The sequence below is a fragment of the Stegostoma tigrinum genome, chromosome 12, assembly GCF_030684315.1.
Source record: "Stegostoma tigrinum isolate sSteTig4 chromosome 12, sSteTig4.hap1, whole genome shotgun sequence".
Lineage (NCBI taxonomy): Eukaryota > Metazoa > Chordata > Chondrichthyes > Orectolobiformes > Stegostomatidae > Stegostoma > Stegostoma tigrinum.
The window spans coordinates 38367940-38378064 of record NC_081365.1 but is presented as its reverse complement, the minus strand read 5'-3'; the positions used below and the strand labels follow the sequence as shown (position 1 = coordinate 38378064).

General features: G+C 37.7%; 1 protein-coding gene across 2 annotated transcripts in view; it reads right to left on the bottom strand.

Moving 5' to 3' along the window:
• Nucleotides 1–1620: 1620 nt before the first annotated feature.
• tent5c (terminal nucleotidyltransferase 5C) overlaps nt 1621–10125 on the bottom strand; it is a 30808-nt gene continuing 22303 nt past the window's right edge. For both annotated transcript variants that reach the window (XM_048541366.2, XM_048541364.2), the window contains one exon: nt 1621–5853. In XM_048541366.2, coding sequence (XP_048397323.1) covers nt 4675–5829 — 1155 coding nt within the window. In that variant the 5' untranslated portion in view covers nt 5830–5853 and the 3' untranslated portion in view covers nt 1621–4674. The remainder of the gene's footprint in view (nt 5854–10125) is intronic.

Genomic DNA, 10125 nt, shown 5'->3' with positions numbered 1-10125 from the left:
AACGGTCCTAAATTGTCTCTGCACAAGGCTAACACATCAGAGCTGACACCTGACTTGATTTAAAAAAAGATAAGTATGGGATAGGCCAAGTCATGAGGATGCAAGTTGTTTTGTTATAGCATTGGCAGATGAAGCTGGTGGTCCGTAGCATCTCATGGATTCCTAGTTCTGATGCACTGGGATTTTATAGGCTTGGGGGCTCCAGTTACTGTTAAAGACACCCACTGCAGTTCTCTCCTGTCTATTAGCCACTGTGCAACCCCTTGTTCAGGAACGGCATGGGCATTGTCTGCAACATTTGAAATAATCAAAAGCTGCACTCCCAGCAGCTGTGGGAAAGGGGGACTGAAGGTTGACAGGGCTATGAGTGCCAGTCTTTCCCATAGCCCTGTTGATATCAGGTGATCTGTATGGTCTAATACTTTTTGAAATGTTTGGTACTGAGTGGCCAGGTAAGGACAACAGCTTTGCCTTCTCTGAACAGACATAAATAAAACCCATTTCTGTCACTAACAAATCAAGTTTCAGGGTGATCATTAGAGCTTTAAATTCCAGTGGCTTTTAAAAAAACTGAAAGCAGACCATATCAGCTGCTGGGATGGGCTTAGACTATAGGTGCCCAGACACTAATCCAACAACCAAAGAACTAACGACATCAGTTCCAACAGCTTACTTGCCAAAAATCTCAAACTCAAAGTGATTTTTGCATTATACCAACATAAATTTATGAATTTGTCAATTATTCCATAACCAGTCACATTGAAAACTCAGTTAGAAGTAGATGTTGCTTTATGCTTACGATCACAGAATCGATTGGAGGATGCAGGATAATTACTGCTAGTGTGGCTTGTACTCTATGCTGGTGAGTTAGCAAGTTGAGGTTTATCCTTTTGATGTGTGTCCCACTATGATTTTAGACATTTTGTACAATGTTGAAAAGGGAACCGATTCAGCTCAAAAAAAATTGAAGCTTTTTAGTAAAATGTTTTGATTTAGGTAACACCACAGACCTTGAAGATTAGTTTTCAGTCTTGACAGGTCAATTTGACATTTCCCCCAAAAGGCCAAACTGATACCAATAGCGTTTGATTAAATTTATAATACCAATAAAGGTTATCAGGTCAAATAATCCTCAGTTTACTTCTCTGTTGACCAATAGACAGTGTTCCATACCAGCCTGTGAAAGAGCATTGTACTGCATTTGATACAAAGTGTCAGACTTTAACATTAGCTTCAAGCTCCCTATTCATTTACTGAATGCAATTCGACAAAGACATCCCACACAAAAGGTATCATACAGCACTTAATAGCCTGCCTTTCTGATTAATGTCTAAGCAGCATGCTTAAAAGTTATAGCTGGTTAGAGACAAAGAATGTGTGGTTAGAAACTCAATCTTTTAAAAAATTGCATGAAAATTGGAACTAAAAGTTAAAAAAAAAACACGATAGAATTCATGATGATGGCTGAAATTTGTAAACTGACAGAGCAATTCTACGATTTTTTTCTACATGTCATGCAGTGGTTGTTTGACCTGGCACATACATCAAGTTTCTAGATTTTTCAGACAAATAAAAAAGTACAATCAAATTTGTTTAAAAAATAAATTCAGTTGAGTTGACCTTTTATTGGTTAGTCTTTATTGTCAAATAGGGACCAAAGGTCTACATATTCATACAAAGCGTGTACAGCAGCACAATCTGGAAACATTTTTAAATACAAATATTGCCAGTAATAGCTAAGTTAATCTGAAAATAAAAATACAATTTTCATTTCTCACAGGAGTAGAAGTCTCAGTCCCAATCATCTCTATACCTTATCATTTCAACCCAAAACAAAAAAAATTGAATAACATTAGTTGTTTTCTTCTTTTTGATGCCTGTCCCTAGTTACAAGAAAATAACTGAAATCAGGGTACAAAAAACCAAAACAAAAACATATACCAGCAAGAGAATTCCAATGCCTCATACACTCACTATTTACACAATCCTGAACTAAGCATTGAGTATCTGATTTCACTACATTTTGCATCATTAATATGTAGTAGCAAGCACTCAAGACTAGATGCTCAAAAAAAAAGGAAATACAAAAATATCCTTTAGACTTTCCTGCTGGTTGGGTGGGTAAATTTACCATGTGATAAGGCAACAAATCATACACATCAAGAATATCCCAGACTTAATGACTGTCTGTACTTTAGCACCTTTTACCTCCCCACTGTTTGGGAAATTCAACACTCCCATTTCATGTCACTACCTTGTGACTCTGCCAGAAAATGCATATTTAGGTGTCTATTTGAGAACAGAACCAAGTGCAACTGTGAAACCCTATGCAATAGTTGAACAGTTCAATATCATCCAGACTAGAAAATCTCACCAAGTTGTGCAATATATTAAGTTTGCCAATGCCTGTAGAAGAAGTTGCACTGCGATAGAAATCAACACTACAGACTTCTTTGTGCAATAAAAAGGTCTAAGGTACAACTTGAAAACTTATTTCTCCATTTTGCTTGATAAGATAGTTTCAAGACACACTGAGCAAGACTGACTTTCATGCACAATTCTGATCAGGATTCACTGAATTCATCTGAATCTGACCATGACTGACTGTGCAGCAAGATTTGTTCAACACCAAATTTGTTTTAAATCACAGTAACCGGCTTTCAAAAAGATACGCAAGTTCTATTCCTCACACCCTCTTACCAGTATTCTTTAACAAAAACATACACAAGTGTTCAAAAGGAGGTGTGTCAAAAATAAAGCCTTTACACTAGCAAAGTTATACCCTGCTACTTTCAATTCTATATAATTCAAAGCTGGTGTTGTGAAATTCAGTTTACAATTTATTTAAGTTGCAATTTTCAAATGTCCCCTGCACTTAAATGCAGCAATACTATGTTCACACTGAACTGGAATGTGTGCTGGACCAGTACTCATCCTAGATAGACTGCATTTAACACTTTGCATAATGAAATCTCAACAACAAAAAAGGCCTCACCAATAGTACACTGTGTTTTTGTTTATTTAAGTGACAGGAGTTACTCTTTCCCAGTGTTATCATTAATTTAAATACTAAATGGAAACAAGTTATTTGATGTACTTCATTATTGACATTCCCCAGATAAATTCAATTTAAGCTGTTCCTGCCTGCTCTCTCTTACAATATTTTATAAATCAGCTCAAACATTTCTAGGCCTGTGAGGTGTTTCAGGAAATGTTCACACTGTTCCAGTTGCAGAGTTCTATCTATTCACAAACTGCACTCATTGAAGGATGACGCAATCTGGTTCAGAGCAAAATGTGAATAAAAATTTCAATTCACACATCACCTCACTGTGCTTTAATATTGGAAGTCTATATTTTAGCTCAGAACACAAGATACTCAATTCAGGCAAAGCTTAACATTACTGTACAAACAAGTTTCTGCACCTGGAACTTACCAAAATTTGCATTTCTTTCACACCACGAACTACACATTTGACAGCCAGCCTGCCACATATTGGCCAGCTTAGAATTCAGCAAATTCAAATTACACTCTCCTAACTCCAGTGTACTTACTGGAGTGGTAAAGGACACAGTTTAAAAATTGACACTTGTTAGATTTAGACTTTCCTCCAACCCAGTAAAGCTGTGTTTTAAGAGAGTACAATACTTTCAGCACAAACTTCCATTGCCTGGGAATGTGGTTTAGATTAAAAGGCTGATGCTGCAGCCATGAAAGATTATCTATACACCATTATGATGCAGAAGCAAAAATATAGCACATTTTCTGCATCAAAATAATTCAACATTGCAGCTCACTCAACAGAAGACTTTACTGTAACAGCAACTAACTCAGGATAGTGTGCAACTGATCTTGTAAGATCACTCTCAGCTCATTTTCCTGAGCTGTAGCTCTTGTACAAAACCAGGAACTAACCAGTTCTGCATTTTCTAAAATTTTTTTTGCAAATGTAGACTTCCCTTCAAAAATCAATTAACTGTCATTTACTCACGAGGTAGAAATTTCCAGATTACACATTTTCATTTCTTGATAAACTAATGGCCTGCTTGTCTGCAAACTTGTTTTGCAGATGTGTAGTGGACCTTTGCAGCTTTATACACAAGCACACCAATTCTTTCTTCACACCCACTGCCTTCCCCCTACTGAGCCACTACAGGAGCAACTTACAATTTGAAGTGTGAACTATAATCTACATGTTTCTAATTGTGTCTCATTTTAAAAAGAGTCACTGTGCAACCCCTATACTTCTATTTGCAAAATTATCTATTTACTTACTTCTTTAAACAGATTTATTGTGAATTCTTTTGTATGTTTGCTCAAAAATTAACAATTGTTCCTAGTACAGTGTGAAGATAGATAACCCTTTACAGAAAAATCAAAGTTACATTTCCAGAACACTATGACACAGTGTACTATCAGGACTTTTGATAGCATTGTTGGTAATCATAAAATTTATGTACCGTCCATCATTAGTGACTTTTTTGGATTTTCCTATAGCAAAAATTAATGTGTGCATATTATCCTTGTATTTTCATTGCAGTTTAATACGTGCAACATTTACAACAGCCATGGGGTTTGCTCCCTTCTCAGCTAATGTGAATGAAAGAAGCCACAATGGTGAGCTGAGCTGCATCAATCTGCACACAAGTCAACTGTGAACATAGCATTACTTATTAGTTGCAGGGAAGCCAGGTAGGATACGATTGTTGGTATGAGGTGGCAGTGTGCGCTACATAGTAGTTGCTAAAGTTTGCATCACTGACATATGGAGCAGGCTGGTAATAACAAGTGACATTGGTGACATTAGGGATGACGTTTTGCTCTGCCAGCACCTTGAGAGCTAGGAGGCTGATGAGGTTGAGAGTTTGGCGCCTTTCATGTCCCATCAAACAAACAGTGCTCTCATTTACAACATTCCTCAGGATCATCAGGTAATCGTATTTGCTTTTCTCCTCCCCGATGAAATGGTTCTGCAGGTAGACTTCCAGCTTTCTCTGTTGTTCAGTGATGTCTGGGAAATCAATAAAGAAACGAGAGCACATGTACCGCTCTAAGGATTTAATTACTTCTTCACTGGCTGGTTTGAATTCTCTAACCAGAAGATTGCAGTATTTAAGCAGTCCTCCTCCTCTGATTTCTTCTGGAGTCTTGGTTGCAATCAGTGTATTCCTGAGGTGACCTAATGCTTCCTCAAAGTCCCCGTATACACTTTCCCCAATTACTGTTGGATGGAAGTGCTCACTCATTGGGTTCTCAGAGTAATCATAATAAAATAAGAGAGAATCCAAGATGATCTGGAAGGAATCAACACTAAACTCAAACTGTCGGCGGAGGGAGTCCACAAATTTCAACTCTACGTTCTTGCCATTATTGTTGGAAAGGGAGATCAAGCTCCAACGATCTGTATCTGTGCAGACTTTCACCATTTTTTGCACATAGACCTCTTTGAGTGTAAGGGGTGTGATTTTTTCTTTGTTGACTCCTTCCGGAAGGAACTCCAACAGACAGCCCAGCACCACATCTTTTACCAACTGGAATTCAGTTTCCCCTGGGAGATAAACCCCAAAAATTAAGTCCAAATCTTTGTAGTTCAAGCCATTATTCTTTACTAGGACATGGCTGGCTGCTGACCCATTAAGCCGGACGTCTCGTACTAGAATTCCACTTTCAAACAGCCTGGTCCTTACAGTCTTAACCACATCTTTGAGTCTGACCTCTAATGTTGGAAAATTTCCACGGCCATGAATGAGGACCACCTCAGTGAGGACATCATTCAAACTGCTCACTTGATCCCAGCTCAGCACACTAGTGGCTTTACTTTCGGCCATTTTGGGTCTTTGGGCTTCAATTCACTGAAAAAACAAAAACAAATACATTAAATACATGCACTCTCACGCAAAATAAGAACCTCTGAAAAAAGTTTGCAAATAAATGCACCAGGGGAAAAAGTGCCCCAAATATTCAAAAATAATAATTAAGGACTAGTAAATTTCTAAACTGTTTGTTCTGCATCAGGTTACAAAAGTTGTAAACGTCACTTTTGGGATATGCCAACAGTGTAATGAATTATTTGAGATATTTAAAAAAATCTCTGGTTTACAGCACCGTTAGACCAAAATTAACTGAGTAGCAGAATGTTTAGTAAGTGCCAGCTCAGCTGATTCACTTGTTTACAAAGCAGGTTAATTTATTACATGGCACAGTATGGACACAGCAAATAACCAATAAAGGTCACCTAAGCTCATGTCAGGTTATCTTGACAGTAGTTCTTTTATAGCCACAGGTCAAAGAAACTCAACTGACTGTTGCAACTATTCTTGTTTTGTTGTGATTTTTGTCAATTTGTTATTGTGATTATTGCAACTATTCTTCCCATGCTGAAATGAAATGTCAAATATGAAGTCATTATTTTGTTGCATAGAATCTAAAGAACTTCAATGTTTTTCAAAAAAGCTTTTTCAGCAAGACAAGCCATTTGTAGGGTTATGCAAGCATAAGCCCCAAATGTTCAAAAAGATGACTGCATGGTAGCATTTAGGCTAGCAAACTCAGTGTTCTAGTAGGCCCTACAGCTAAACAAATTGTCTTTTAAAGAGAGAGTGATCACTATTATAATGTAGACAGTGCAATAATTTAAGCAATCACCCACAAACACAAGTTCAAGTGACCAGAGATAGATATCAAAGGAAAATGAGACATGAACTTCTAAGATTAAAGCTTTGTAAAAACTCATTTCCTGCACAGTGAAAGTTTATGTATGAGCAGTACAGCTGGTTCAATTTTGAACTGCTCAGTTATAAGCCACTGGCTCTTTGGTACTATCAGCCCAAAGCTACAAATGTGTATTCCACATATGAATTTATTGCAGAAACCTATTGACTTTGCCTCAATGTTGAACTATTGCTCTCATTTACATTTCAAAATTCAAGTTTTCTTTAAAATTATGAGAGAAGTTTAAGTATTAGTTAACAGATCCTGTAGATTGTGTTAGTGTTTTCCCAGACTAATTAAAAACCAAAAGAACTGTAGATGCTGTAAATCAGAAACAAACAAATTACTGCAAAAAGCTCAGTGGATCTGGCAGCATCTGTGGAGAGAAATCAGACAGAACATTTTGGGTTGAGTGACCCTTCCTCAAACTCTTCTCAGGAAGGGTCAATTGATCCAAAACGTTAATGGATTTCGCTTCACAGATGCTGCAGGTTTTCCAGGATTCTCTCTTCAACCCTGTTGCTTCCCATATTTCATATTTAAATGTGTTTCCTTTAAAAAGAGGCACTGTTCCAAGCCAAACTGCTAATTCCACTGCTGAGGGATTTTAAGCTTATGGCCATTCCTCAGTGACTTCCCGCCAGCTTGCAATGACATTACTTTGTTTTTAAAAACGTCACCAGTTTGCAATATCTGCATCAGTGAAGACAGTTCATGACAAGTTCTTCATTCTTTTCCAATCCTAGCATCACCCTCCCCTGGTAAGCTTGTTTTTTTTTTAAAATCAAAAAATATTTTAAAAATGGCATTTACTATTGCATATGCGTGTGTCATTTACATACCCCAAGACGCTGTTTCCTTTTAAAGAAAAGTGTTAAATCTGGTCATAGTCCTGATTATTTGGACTGAGACACTGTTCACATGCATCATTCAGTATTTTTCGTTAATCATTTAGTTCCATTCATTTCCCTCCAATGAAAGGAACTTGAGCTATGTACATTAAGTGTACCCATCATCTTTTCTTTGTCCTTTTGAAAAATTTCATAGCTTTTTCACTTACTATTGTATTGTCACATAATCAAGGTGCTGTTCCTAATTCTGTTTCCACTATACAAAAATGAAACTAAGTTTGAAATACTGCAAGTTACCAACCATAATGCCTCTCCAATCTAACATCCCACCTCCTATTAATTATGTGGCTTCAGTGAATTCACAAATTTGAACTGTTTACCAAGTTTTTGTTTATCACTGAACAACCTCCTGAAAATTGATTAACTCAAACAAACATTTTGCTTATCTTGTGACCTTGTCAAATATTTTATACATTAAAAATTTGTGTTTGATTACCTATGTATTTCTAAATGCATACTAATTGATCTTGAAGTACCAACTACAAGTTAGTCACAAAGGGAAAGTCATTATAATCCTATTGGAATACAGGACTGCCCTCTCATCAGACAGGTGGCCAGTGGTGGCTTACTGGAAGGTCACTATGCCTCAGGTCAGGGAGAAGCAGTTGAAAAGGAGAGCTCTTCATGTTAACTTCAGCTGGTCTGGGAATTGAACCTACACTGTCAGTATCACATTGTAAACCAACCATCCAAACAAACTAACCAACTCTCCAGTCCACAATAAAAATTAAACTAATGAATTCCTTCTTGAGCAGGACCTTATGCTAGCTACTCTGCAGTTCCACAATTTTAATATCCACAAGGATCAGGAAGGAAAACAGGCTTGGAGACTGCTTCGTGGAGCACCTACGCTCAGTTCGTGACAAACAACAATACCTCCCAATCATGAACTACTTCAACTCCAACTCCACCTCCACCTCCACTCCTCAAACGACATGTCTGTCCTGGGCCTCCTGCAGTGCCACTACGATGCTACCCAAAGGCTAGAGGAATAGCAGCTCACATTCTGCCTGGGAACCCTGCAGCCCAACGGTCTCTGGATTTTACAAGCTTCAAAAATCTCCCCTCCCTGACCTCAACCAAGACCAGCCCCCCTCATCCCCACCACCTTGATCTGTCCGTCTTTTCTCCCACCTATCTGTTCCTCCCACCTAACTGACCAACCTTTACCCCGCCCCCCCCACCTCCTACCTACTCACCTCATCCCCACCTTCATGACCTGTCCATCTTCCCTCCCACTGACCCACTCCTTCCTCCTAAAATGACCAGCCCCCATCCCAACTCCCTGCCTACACTCACCTGTACTGGCTTCATCCCTGCCTCCTTGATGTGTCTGTCTTCTCTCCACCTATCAGCTCCTCTTTCCACCTATCATTGCCTCCCCCACAACTCTATTTGTTTCACAGCCCACTTCCCCTCCCCCATTTCTGAAGAGGGTCCAGACCCAAAATGTTAGCTTTTCTGCTCCTCTGATGCTGCCTGGCCAGCTGTGTTCATTCGGCTCCGCATCTTGTCATCTCACATGCCAGCATCAGCAGTTCCTACTATCTCTTAGAAGGAAAGAATAAAACACTACTGGGTTAATTTAAGTCCCTAAGCCAATTAGTTTTGCAAAAACACATCTACTCACAATTAACACAACTGTATCACATCACTAGGCATCTCAGAAATGCAACTAAATTTTAATATCAATTCATAAATTGACAACTTTTTAACTTTCATTTTTTACAGCCACTTAGACAACTTCTTTGCCAACAAGCACATATTTCTGAAATACTGAAAACATTTAAGTAAATCAAAGATGATTCATAACTATTTGCTTGTTGAATAAGCAAATAAATTTGTAATAGCTGCTGCAATTAAGATAGTGACTAAAGCATTTTATTCCAAAGTGAATTTCAAAAATTCAAATCCCAAATCAAATTGCAATCAAATTTAAAAAGAAAATTGTTCTACATAGATACAAAAACTTAAAACTATATATATTGCCCTTACTAAACATAGACAAGTCAATGGGGCCACTTTGGAACTCACCAGAAAGTTGGAGTGCAAACAGACAAGCAAACATTTATATTGCTATTTTATAAGAAAAGTTAAATGGCACATTACATTATTGTAAGGTTGTTAAATTGAATTAATTTCAGTCTTCAAAGTGAAAGAATTAAGAACATCTGATCTGCCCTGAAAGTGCTGAATATAAAAATGTTACTAATAACATTGTTAGTGAAACTGCCAAATATATCTGACCTAATTGGGATTTACATGAAGCATTAGGTGTTTAATACCAGTGAACAAACTTTTTTTTAAAAAAGCTTTATTTTGGTGGGCACAGGGCAGCAAAGTTTTAACTAAAACTTCCTTTTATAGCTCCTATTCCTCAATAATGCAAACATCAACGGACAAAACTGGTAAAACAAACTAATAGCTGTGTATCTTCAAGGTTAAAAGCTAGATTACAATCTAATTAGTTTCTGAAAGTAACTTTTATCGACTGGCAAGACA